A 12,478-nucleotide genomic window follows, 5' to 3' on the forward strand; every position below is an offset into this window, starting at 1 on the left:
CAAAGCCCTTAAAGCTGCGCCTAATTCCACACAAAACACCTCTGAACAACCTTCCGACAGCTGGATTAAATTGGTTGGCACTTGGATTAAATTCGCTGGCACCTCAATTAAATTCTTGGTACCCCACGATTTATTTTAAGAAAATATTGTTGCAGCTCCTAGAACGACAGAACTGAAATTACAAGAACGAGAATTCGAAAGAGCACTAATGACGGGACGGGAAGCATCAACACACAATGCCATGCGTTACAGATTTTGCATAAGGGCACAATTCAAGCCAGCACTTGGAGTGTGTTCTTTCGAATAAAAATTTGATGACCAGTCTGCCCCGTTATACTTTGTTTAGTGTTAAAATTTGGCTCTATCTTTGCCTTACGTGACCAGGTGTCTGCCCTATACATGTGTTTTGATGTACCTAAATGTGCTCCACTCCATGCTTCCAGGCGTACTGTCGTGACGAGGACCTGTTGCACGAAGAGGTGTTCGGCTATGACTCGGACGAAGCGTTTGACTACTTCTTCGTCCCCTGCAGTGAAACTCCGCAACAGCGAGCTTCTAGAAACGACGAGTGCAAAGACAGGTACATGTCCAGCCACCAGCTAGTAGGCACACAACAGCCAGAACTTTTCTGCACAGACAAGCTGTGTGAGCACAGGAGATGCAACAAGCATGCAGCCTACCCTTATGTTATTACTGTTTGCTTTGCAAGCAAAAAAAAAAGAAGACTGGTCCATTTGACCATTGTGATCTCAAAGCTAGACCTAGACGTAGAAGCTAGAAGAGTCGAAGCATTACGTGCCCACTCAACTGGGGTGAATCTTAGAGTGACGTTTCCATTTCATCTTCCTCTTTACACGATTCGGTAACGTAAAAGACACGCCTGCAAGTCTCTGGGGCGGCATTTACACTTTTAACGAAACGCAGACTGTGGCATAACAAGCTCCACAAAATGCTCGGGAAAGCTGAACGACAGTGCACTGTTGGAAACAGAAGTTTCACAAATTAACTTCAGCGTCAGTTAACAAATACACGGATATTCTGTCAAATTGGGTGCATATGAATAAAGTTCAATTAAATGTTAGTAAAACTAAATATATAATATTTGATTGATTGATTGTAGGGTTTAACGCGCCGACGCAACGCAGGCGATGAGGCGCGCCTAGTGGAGGGCTCCGGATTAATTTTGACCACCTGGGGATCTTTAACGTGCGCCGAAATCTCGTACACACGGGCGTTTTTGCTTTTCGCCTCCATCAGAAAAGCGGCCGCCGCGGCCGGGAATCGAACCCGCGACCTCGTGCTCAGAAATATATACAATATTTGCGTCAGTTAATAAATCAACAAATACTAATTTAACGAAAATGTTTTGAAACTGTAAAATAGACCAAGTAGAAACCCAGAAATTCTTAGGTATTTGGTTTAGAACTGACCTATCCTGGAATACACACGTAGAAGAATTGTGTTCTGAGCTAAGTAAAACTGTTGGTTGCCTCTTTAAAATCGCATCTCTTATCCCCCTTTGGTTGAAAAAATTGCTGTTCTATACCCTATTATCAGGATTTAAGAACCCATGATTTATTTTCCAAACACAGTTTGCTTAAAGCTAGTCAAGTATATTATTACAAATTGCTACAGTACATCGGATATAATAACCTTTATAACCCCTATACACAGCCAGCGAGTCTGTACTGCCTGTGCGGTAGACTCAGAAAAACACCACAGATCCTTACTAATTATGGCAAACAACATACTGATTTCCAGATACCATGGCTCTTAAATAAAATTGAGGAAAACTGATTTTAGCAGACAGTTGTCTAACAAATTCATTTAAAAAATGCTTCTATAACTTTGTATTGAATACTCTTAATCTACCGGTTATTGCTATTTTTTTTTTGTGTCTGTAAATGTATTATTCCATTTAATATATGTTTACTGTATGTATACAAGATGTACCTTCAACAATAATTTGTGTGTTTGCTAGCTACAAACTATTTTTTTTTGTATTTAAGTATTCTACGGCTGTATGAGAGAGCCTGTGAATATATATATTGATCCCCACTCTCCTCACCCTACTCATGTTTCGAGTATATTTTTGTGTATATGAAATTGAATGTTATTTACTGCTGGATTGCTCCATGAAGCAAGAGCCTCCGTCAGGCTGTAGCCTTTAGCTCTTGCTTCACGTTCCACAATTGGAAAGTGAATAAACTTGAATAAACTTGAATAAACTTTAGCAAAGTGGACTTTGAAGCTCAACTTTCGAACGAGGGATGCGCGATAGACTTGTGCTCTTTGCGGCTGCCCAACTGGCTTGCAAGACAATGTTAGGTACCCTCATTTCACAGTATCCCAAGGAACGTGTGCACACCTTCAAAGTGTTTAATACCGTATTTTTGCGCGTATAACTCGCCCCTGCATATAATCTGCACCCCCACTTTTAGTCCGCCGGGAAAGAAAAAAAAATAAATCCTCGCGTATTGCCCGCACATTTGATACGCAAAAGGCTGCACCAAAGCTACAGCTCAAGCAACACATCACATACTATGTATACAGAAAAAGCGTATGTTTAGCAAGTAGGATACACTGGCTGCAAGGCGAAAGTCACAATTCACTAATAAAATTCAGTTGGTAGAGCGTGCTCGTCCTTGTTTTCTTCCTTGTCCTTGTATGTTTTGCGAAATCACTGCCATGGACGGCTGTCAGGGTTACTGCGTAGGAGCTTCACGGCACGACACACATTGCCGTGAAGCTGCACTACAGGAAAATCCACGCATTATCCGCATCCCTACTTTGCCACTGAAATTTTCGCATTTTAGGTGCGGGTTATACGCGCAAAAATACGGTACCAGAGCACGCAAGTTCACACTAATGCTTGTGCTGTCACGACAACTCCCTCCCACCTTTCTGTTATGTCACTTGTGAAAATATTTTGCCATGCGCAATCTGCTGTCTCAGTGATGAAGACTTGGTAATTTCACCTTTGATTAATGATTTGCATGCACTCCGTAAAGGAGTATGCATCTTCAGGCTATTCGGTCCCGGCTGTGGCGTGTAAAACAACTGGAACACTCACTTTGCTTCAAGGTATGCAAAATAGATGCTCACTGTTGGTGTCTTCAGTTTCAGTGCACTGCCTGGCAGGGATCGAGGCACCTCCCACAGCAACTTTCCAACACAGCAACATCAGCCACGACGACAGAGACCGAGCCAGACACCGAGGGCAGAGCGAAACCAACAACCCAGAGGTTTCCTGCCAGACAACCAGCGGCACTCGCGGCCGCACCAGAACCAGCAGCAGCAACTGGCAGAGCTCCATCAACCGAAGGAGCCCCAGCAACAGCCCAAACGGTCCCAGAAAAAGCAAAAAGCACGACCTGAAGGTGAGCCTGTCAACGATAATTTTTGTGCCAAGGATGCACACTGATTCCGCCGCTGGTTTTTATGAGGGCCACGAAGACAAAATACCACTTTGATAAATCTGAAAGAGCTAGCCATTGGTGACCCACTCAGCTCCATCCGAGCCATGAAAGATGTGCCCCCCCCCGGGAGAAAAAAAAAAAACACAGGAAATGTTTTTTAAGAAAAGCGAATTTCTCGCTACACTGACGGAGTATGGGCAGGTGTGACACAACAGAGACCGGCACTGGAAACACAGTTATAGTCCGTTAGCATTCAAGTGATACACTCAAACTGAGCTAGCGGTGTGACTACGATTGCCCAGTCATGTATCTTGGTGGTTGCTTTGATCGGCAGCTACCAATCACACAACAGAAGTTGCCAGAATGTGGCTGAGGATTCACCAGTTTAATCTGCATCTTTGTTAGCTACATTTTTTGTTAAAAGTTTGCGATGGAATTGGTATTATTTTTATCGGAACAGACCAGTATTTTGTTTATGAACAAGGCTTGAATTTTGTCTTCAGGGCCCCTTTGTGCACCACACCACCACTCTCACAAAGCCTGTTGCAACGATCTCTGTGCCAAAGAGGGTGGCTGATAAACACAGGTGGTACACGGCCCAGTCACAAGGAAAGCCGCAGTGAGATAAACAATGTGCCCTTTGCTCTTTGCGCCTAATCAGCTACTTTCCCAGATACAGTACAGCTGAGAATGGATAATTCCAACCAAATTAACCACTCACTGAAACAGATTAGAAAAATTACAGGTGGAGTTTATAGCATTTGAAACCAAGAATGAAATCGTTTCACGCCAATAAGGAGATTGCCAACGTGACAAAAGCGAAGATGAATGAAGAGTGAGTGCTACGAGCGACCTTTTATCTTCTGGAGCAGCTCTCACAACAGCTCGATAGCTTTTGTAGTGACAAAAATTACAAACAAATTGCTTGTGGCATCTCTCCCAATGCACAGAGGGTTTGAGCGAGCTCAAGTTGTTCAACTGTAGTCATTCTGATCACCTGAAGACTGTGGCTAGCCAATGTCATTACGTGGCAGAGGGTTATGGCACTGAAATACTCCCTGCTATGTTTCACATGCGTAATACATCTGGTTCCTTCAAGATGTCGATTCAGTGTACCAATTGCTGTTTTTGGCCGCTACCCAAAGCACGTCGCAGGGCTCTTGCCACGTTGTATAATGGCACAGAAAGCGTGTAGTTTGAAATATTTAAACACAAAATTCATGATTGATGGCAGCAACAATTCTCGAACAAAGTTGTAGCGAGGTGTGAGATGCCCAATTTTTTTGAATAAAGCAATGTTGTATGTCGTCTTTGTGGTCTCTTTAGGAAGCCAAATTGCGCGTTTTGCTTTTCATTTTCCTTCACTGATGCCTCATGGTTGTTTCGCGTGCAAATGCAGGCCACCACCCACGTTCCACTCCCAGGGCGCCGCCTGTGACGGGCACTGCCGCACAAGGATTTTCCCAGGGGCCACATGACACGATGGGGCCGGTAGGAGCCAAGCCCGTCCACTGTCTTGCCCCATCCATTGCCACGCCCTCGAACTTCCTGGCCCCGCCCATGTCGCAGTTTCCAGCGGCCAACGGCCAGGCGCCGCCCCATCCTGACGTCCAGTATCTGCAGTCCTGGATGACCCACTACTACGGACAGCAAATGAGCTCAGACTCCTGAAAACCGGTGCAGAGATGGCGAGGCAATGGCCTTTGGGGCCAAGTTTTCGCCCGTAAACTGAGCTTCCTCAGACAAAAGGCTTCCACACTTCAATTTAGAGTGCACTCCTTTCATCTTCTCACCCCCCGAGAAAGGAGTTCACTGTTCCTCTCGCCGCAGCCAAGCTGGCCGTAACAGAAACCTCCCCCGCTGCTGCTTCTATCCTCCGACCCTTGTGAACAAGTTGCTTGTGCCTACGCCAGCTGAAAAGAGAGGGGCATTCCAAGTTGCACTGCAATCTGCCTGTCTGTACCACCAGTTTTGTTTAGGGTTTGCCAAACTGCACTGAATGCTTCAGAGATGGGCTCGTGGGTTCCACCTGGCTGTGCGTGCTTCTGTGACGGTATGCCAGGCTCGAAATCTTGGTGTCCACTGTAACGACGTTATTTTATTCTCTCCCCTGTCTTGCTCCCTGGTGCAGCCAGAGAACCTGCCACCCTCAAGACACGCAGCGCGTCGGCCTCCAAACCTGCCTCGTGGCCAGCAAGAGCCACAACCGCACCACGACGGCTTTTGGCGACAGCGACCGCTGGATCAGAAACCGCCCCGCTATGGACCGCCTCCCAAACCAGCCTTCCTCCCCACACCTTTCGCTAGCTAGCCCACCTTCACCTGTTTGGCAAGAAGGTCAGGCCAACAAAACAATGCTCGTGATGTGTTTAACAAGATCTGTAGAGAACTTGGTGGGGTTGGTAGAGCCGAAGCTACAGTATGTGCTAAATGGAGGAACTCGGGTCGATTTTTGAGCGGCTGCCAGTCTTGGTGCGATTTCTGCATAACTAAAACTGCTCCATGTTCAAACTGGCCTGTAGGATGGATGTAAATAGTGCTGAAAGTGCCTCAGAAAGAGTGGAGCTTATTAGTACCAATGATGACATTCTTATTCTTATGTTAACGAGTCATCTTCGGAGAAAGAATTCTGTTTTGTTTTTGTTTTTTCTTTTTGTTTGTTTTGTTTTTATAGTGTTTCTAACAGTGTTTACAGTGTTTCTCTTTGCAGTGTTCAAAGTGCTTCACTGATTTGATGTGAAATCACGAAGTGTGAAGATTACTTTTTATCCATCTCAGGGCACCGCATCATGTGAGGCTAAATTCGTACACAATGTTTTTTTGGGTATAACTGAGAGCGCAACACTACGCGCACCTCTTGTCTAATACCTTTTTTTTGCGTTGCGTATGAAGTTTCCACATTTCTCACACAGTGTACGTGCTTTTGTAACATGCTCATATAGTTGCTGCTTTGGAGCGCTCCTACGGAGAGAGCAGCCCACAGCCTTTGACAACTTGCATGCCTTTTGTAAATAGAGGAGCCTCGCACATCAGTCTGAACTTTCATGCCCTGCCATTGGACAATGGCAGCAGGCTATGTGAATAAAACAAAGTCAGACAATGTGTTCTGCCTTGTGCTTTATTTGTCACTTAGGAGGGAGCTCATACCTAAATCAGCTGGCTTGCAGATGTACGGATAACTAAAAGAAATGCTCACACTCCCAACACGTTAACATTCTGCCTGCTATGTAAGGTCTATTTCAAGTGCTCTGTGGCTGGTAAAATGAAAACAAACGACAAAAAGCTCAAGTACTGTTATAAGGACAGGACCAACACTTGGGTAACTGGCCTGTGTTACACAACACGTGACTTTTGCACGTGATGGAGTGCCCTACAGTCATTTAAGGGGGGACGTGGCTTTCAAAATCAACTTTTTTATTTCTTTGTGGATTTTGATGAAAATTGGCACAGCAACTGGAAATGCTTCCGTGATAACACCATAAAAATTTCAAGCTAATATTCTGAAAACTTTTTTATGTATTAAATTTTCTTTCTGTTCCGCTTGTACCGAGCTTGAGCGGCTTATAAAACATGATAGAAAATTTGTTCGAAGTGCTTTGCATTCCCAAATGAATGCACGAGGTCGTGACAGTTTTAGAATTTTTTTTTTACAACACAATGTTTTTTAGTTTTCATTTTTTTAGAGGTTAATGTGCAATAGGCATGTTGACTGTGAACGATTATATGAATAAAAAAATCACAAAAAACAAATCTGGAAAACCAGGAGTGTCACGACCTGAACTGTTCATCAAGGAATGTAATGCAAGAAACGGAATCAAAATAGACCCAGCGGTCACAAAGAAATCCCTGGTACAAGTGACACAGGTGACAAAAAAAACTGTTTTGAGAAAACGGCTTCCAAAGTTGCAACATAGGTTTCACTTATCAAAAGTCGTCACGGTTGTAGCCTTTCATGTCCTTTTGAACATGGGGCTTCTGGAATGCCTTGCCTTGAAATTGGAGTGCCTTTCACAGCCTTTCTCTTTCCAGAAAATATCATTTTCAGCTCCTCTGTGAAGAGTACATACCCCACTTTGCAGATCAAATGAAGGGGGAGATGGGTTTCAATGGGCTTTCAATGCAAAGTAGATTAGCTGGTTGGCTGTATCGCACTGAACAGCCTCCTTTTGCAGTGTTGTCACCATGGCAACAAGTTAAGCATTTTTTTTACTTAAATTTGAACATTTTTGGCTTTTTTTTATGTTTTATCATCTTGCCTGGCACAGCAACTTAGTACTCATACGTGCAGGTGTTCATTGCCAAAAGTTTGCATACCACAAGGATGAAAATGAGCTACTCTGAAGCTTGGTAGAGTATTCTGCATAACTCCCAACTTCAATGCAAGAGCATATTTTTTTTACTACTTTTGACATTCAAGGCATCCAATATTTCTCGCAGCAAAGCCAGTATGCCCTGAGCAATGGAATCAATAATTTCACTAAAAAATCACTGTTAAATGCTGCGACAAACGTACATTTTTAATGCAGAGAACATATTTTTATTCCTATATTACTAACTCAAACCTGTTTGCATGAAAATTACAAGTGCACGGGAAACGTTGCGCAAGAAAGGCGATATGGCTCGCGCGCATCTTAGCGCACGCTTACCGCGACATATCGAACTTTGATTACAGCTGATATGGCTGGTCAGGTCGCTTTTAAGATCAAATCTAACGACGCAGGCATTAATTACAACTACTGGCGTTCAATCGTAACCGGTTGCCCAGTCATGTGCTGGCCCAATGCGCGTCGGCTATGCCGTGCGCGCCGCAGCGTTTGACGCGTCGACCGTTTCTTTCTCAAGGCTAGCGAGCCCACAGTCAAAACACAGCAATAACTAAGCGTGTAAACATCGCAAACCCGACCAAAAGTTCACTTCACGAACCGCTATTGCAAGCGCGCACACCGCGTCACCCTCCGGGGTCTGGCGACGGTAGAGTCACGCGCACCACGAAGCGTTCGATGACCTCCTCCTTTCGAGCCACACAACTTCCCGTAATCTGGCTCGTTATCTCCGGCATTCCCACCGCGATAACGTCCGTGTTGAATGCCATAGATTGAACAGAAATTCGGCCGAGCGAAGCGGCGAAAATGAACTCAAACCGCTCGCTACGCAGCTCAGGCGGCCGCCATCTTGCATTGCGCCCGTGACATCCAATCAGGGGGGTCGGTGTTCCGCGCCCCGACCGAGGACCAATAGCGCTTCAGCATCTATTTCTAGCTTCGTTTGTGCGTCGTTTCTTTTCTGCCGTTTGTGCGTTCGTGAATGAACGAAGATAAACGAGACGAGCAGAACCGGAAAGACGATCGCTCGGCCGATCTAACCATATCAAAATGGCCGCGCCCGGTGGCACTGGTGCGGAGATAGAGCGCTCCGAAAATTGCCGTTTTTTCGCCCTTTTGCGCTGATAGTTTGTCACCGCGCCTGACAAAAGTATTTTTTTATGCCACTTTGCGACGCTTTTCAGCCTAAAAACTTTGCAGATGCATAGAATAGGAAACATAGAAGCCGAATATGTGGGTTTCAAAAAAACGATGTTTTGGTCATTTTTCCGAAGTTGAAAGCCGCGTCCCCCCTTAAGAGCATCGCTCATGTTTTTAAGCAGCGCTTCGGCTGCTTCTCGCGTGGAAAGATCAGCGTCCAAAAGCATGGTGACCAGCGGCAAAATCCTGCGGAAAGGAAAAGGAATGAAGCCTTGATTGATCTGCCAAATGTGCTTGTACAACGAACTAGTGAAAAAGCAGTCAAGAGAAGTTTGACTAACTTGTTCCACACAGCGTCTTTCCGGGTCATTTCGCGAGGCTCAAGCTTAGTGTGTGTGCTGAAAGCTTCCATTATCTGTGAAACAGTAAAAGTGAACCGATTAAAAAAAGAAATGCGCACAAAACTATTCGTAGGGGAATACTTCAGACAAGAAGGGTGAAATCTGGATGCCACATCGGTCAAGAAAGAACGCCTCCTAATAAACAACGAAAGTCACGGAGAAAGTGGCATCCAAGGCTGTTTCCTCAGCTCTGTTCTTGCATGGACTACAGCACTGGGCGTTTGAGTTGGTGTTCTGAGAAAAACAGAGTAATTAACTAGTACAGTCAACCCGACCATATCGAACCCGTTTACATCGAATTAGCCTTTGTAGCGAACTATTTCTCAACACAGTACATTTACAACGAGACTATTTCAAAAACTACGCTTATATTGAACAGAAATACCAGCAGAACAATAAATGCCACAGAAGTGCCCCCCCAAGTTGGCTTTTCCTCGGGGCGGAGGAGGAATTCCGCCAGCACACCCCTCAAAGTGGTCTAGCCCGGCTGCTCACGGGCAGCAGGCGGCCTTTCCCTCTTCTCCGCTCACTCTCCCTATCGTGACTGCTCCATCGCACTGTGTAAGGTGGGCCGTCGACACCCCCCTTGCAACAAGTGAGCCCGGTCCGCCCCGCCATGCTTTTTTTTCACTCGTGTTTGCTTGCGTTGTTTGCGCTTTGTGGGCTTTTTCGGAAGTGTAGTGGTGGTGGCTACCACTAGTGTCACTAAAGAAAAGCGTATTTAGTGGCTCTAGCTAGCACGAAGCTGCCAAATTTCCCTTTCACGGTGAAGCTGGCAGCCGTAAATCAGAGTCGAACTTGGCGAAAAGTCAGACGTCAAGCACGAGGTTCCCGAGAGTACTTTGTCGAAGTAGGTTCTGGGCAGGTGTTACTAAAGAAGCCGCCTGAAATTGCTTCAAATCTGCCAGCTTGTGTGCGCCAGTGATGACTAAAAATCATGAGTGCAGCGAAGCCACCACCAGTTATGCCTAAGTGTGGAGCGGGCTGTCGGAATTTTCGGACGTCGTTTCCGGATCAATGGTCGACGAGTTTGTGAGTGTGGATGATGGTGTCGCGACCACGGGAGAGTTTGGAAGACCACGTTGCCGAGCGCAAGTGAAAGCGGGCGCAACAAGGGAAGCAACGACGATCCTTTGCCCACAACCTCCAAAGTGATGGGTGCACTCTCAATAGTCCGACGCTTCTTCGAAAACGTGAAAGGTTGCGGCCTCAGCTGCTCCGACCCTTTAGACAGTGTGAAGAAGTGCCTACTGTCTTAGGCAGCAAGGTTGTTCGAGCAGAAGAAGAAACAGGACTACTTCGTGTGAAAGTAAGGCAGTTTCATCAATAAAGTGCTTTATAAACGCTATGTGCTTTTATGATATACAATTCGTTAGCTTGCTTATATCGAATTACAGTTTAATCCCGCTAAAACGAAGTCCGCTTCAACGAAATTTTTGCTTCAACGAAATGTTTCCGATTCCCCGTCAGCTAGCCATAGAAGTCAAAGCAACAAAGTCTTCGCCACAACGAACCACTTGTCTGGCTTGCTTTCGCTTCAACGAAATTTTCGATGAATTGAGCTGGGTTTGAACAATTATTTCACAATAAAATAAGCATAGCGCCAGCTATCTGTAACTTTTTAAACATTCAGGACGCTTAGTTTCACCGAAAACATGCGCGGTGCACCCACACTGCCACCCAAAACAACACAAACTCATAGGTGGACGCCATTGTTTTATGGTGATAATGATGTGGCGGGCCGTCTTTACATGAGGCGCAAGCCAGGTTCGTCAAGCCGGAGCTATATATAGCCAATCCGCATCCAGTTGAAACACCATGGTTGAAATCGCGCGAATGTGCTCTGCTGCTGGCGCAGCGCCGTCATGTATGCGTTGCGAGCAGCTGTCCTTGCAGTTTTCCTTCTACAATTCTTCAGTCAAAAGCAAAAATAATGTTTTGTCCTGAATCCGCGTCATCCTATCTTAGCCGCGAGCGCGCGGTCGCTTTAAATGCAAGCACAGTCGGCTTGCCTGCCAAGGTCAGTTGCTGCTGTGCCTAGTCAGATGATAAGATAACGGCGCTGTTCCTGCCACGAGTGAGACGGGGCTTCCAACTGCCTAGCAGCTATCTGCAAGTAATCAGCTCAGGGGAAACGCCTTGTGGAACAGCAATACGCCCTTTTTTTCAGCCTGCATTTCTTCATTTCTTCACCTCTCCCCTCCTCCGCAGTATCGCGCTCTTTGCGTGCTGGTAAAAAAACAGATAGTCATTGGCATGTTTGTTGTCTGAATAAACACGATGCTATTGTGCGTCACTCCTTTTTCTAAACTTTGTATTGTGCTGCCAATGATGCGGAAATATCCGGGGCTATTTTTCTTGCCCTTCCGTGCTGTGTTGGGGCAGATTTCGCCTCAACGAATTTTCACTTCAACAAAATTTTTCGCACGTCCCGTCAATTTCATTGTAGCGGGATTCAACTGTATCCTCTATATCGAACTGATAGGTGTTTTTTTGCGAGTTCGATATAACTGGGTTTGACCTTACTAACAGCTGGCACAGAGGAAAGAAACGGTGGTAGTAATCAGAGGCAAAGTCCGCGCCAACACACGCAGTAACTATAACTTCAAATGATTGCCCAGCAGACGGGCAGAACTTGCCTGGACCTAGGTACTGCAATCAATGCTGCACCCCACAAACTAGACATTGTCGCGTGGTGTCTGTGGACCGTGCAATATATGCAAAAGCCCTCATAGTGAGTGCGAAGCTGTCGGTACTTTCTTTTAAAGCCCTTTCCCTGCTTCTGCCTGTCTCCGTTTTTACCCCGCCAATAATTGGCTCCCTTTCTGCTGCAAACATAAGCAACACTTTCTTTGTATGTATCTCCCCATGGGAGGCAACCCTACACCCCACCGTGTAACACGATACTGCTGTCAGAAAGAGGCAAAAACTTGTTAAGTGCATGCAGCCTGTGCGTGGACACACCAATGTGCATCCCACATAAAAAAGCCTCCCAGAACGAAGTTAATGACCTGCTGCTGTCGATGAATAATGTCAGCGGAGAGGCCTGCGGCTTGGGCCACGGCACTGGCACAGCTGCTGCTGGCACGGCCTTCTCGGAGCTGGTAGAGGTAGACGAGCTCGCCTTCGTGCCGGATACTCTCAAAGGTCTGCACAGAGTAACACCAGGGCACAAACGGAGTAAGGACTTCCACGG

General features: G+C 45.9%; 2 protein-coding genes across 3 annotated transcripts in view; one reads left to right on the top strand and one right to left on the bottom strand.

Annotated features, from left to right (window-relative positions):
* On the top strand, positions 1–5,929 carry LOC144163384 (uncharacterized). Its single transcript, XM_077694355.1, has 3 exons — positions 1–580; positions 3,121–3,380; positions 4,819–5,929. Exons 1-3 carry the CDS (start codon positions 420–422, stop codon positions 5,088–5,090), a joined length of 693 nt encoding a protein of 230 aa, XP_077550481.1. The 5' UTR covers positions 1–419; the 3' UTR covers positions 5,091–5,929.
* A 211-nt stretch (positions 5,930–6,140) lies between these two features.
* Positions 6,141–12,478, bottom strand: part of LOC144163379 (mutS protein homolog 5-like) — a 41,742-nt gene continuing 35,404 nt past the window's right edge. The window contains exons 25-28 of one of the 2 annotated variants that reach the window (XM_077694349.1): positions 12,294–12,431; positions 9,223–9,296; positions 9,035–9,127; positions 6,141–6,799 (exon numbers count right to left, since the gene is read on the bottom strand). In XM_077694349.1, the coding sequence (XP_077550475.1) occupies positions 6,796–6,799; positions 9,035–9,127; positions 9,223–9,296; positions 12,294–12,431 (309 nt within the window). In that variant the 3' untranslated portion in view covers positions 6,141–6,795. The remainder of the gene's footprint in view (positions 6,800–9,034; positions 9,128–9,222; positions 9,297–12,293; positions 12,432–12,478) is intronic. The other variant, XR_013320901.1, reaches the window with a different exon arrangement.

Source organism: Haemaphysalis longicornis, unplaced genomic scaffold (assembly GCF_048455015.1).
Source record: "Haemaphysalis longicornis isolate Haplotype H1 unplaced genomic scaffold, Haemaphysalis longicornis Haplotype H1 scaffold_12, whole genome shotgun sequence".
NCBI lineage: Eukaryota > Metazoa > Arthropoda > Arachnida > Ixodida > Ixodidae > Haemaphysalis > Haemaphysalis longicornis.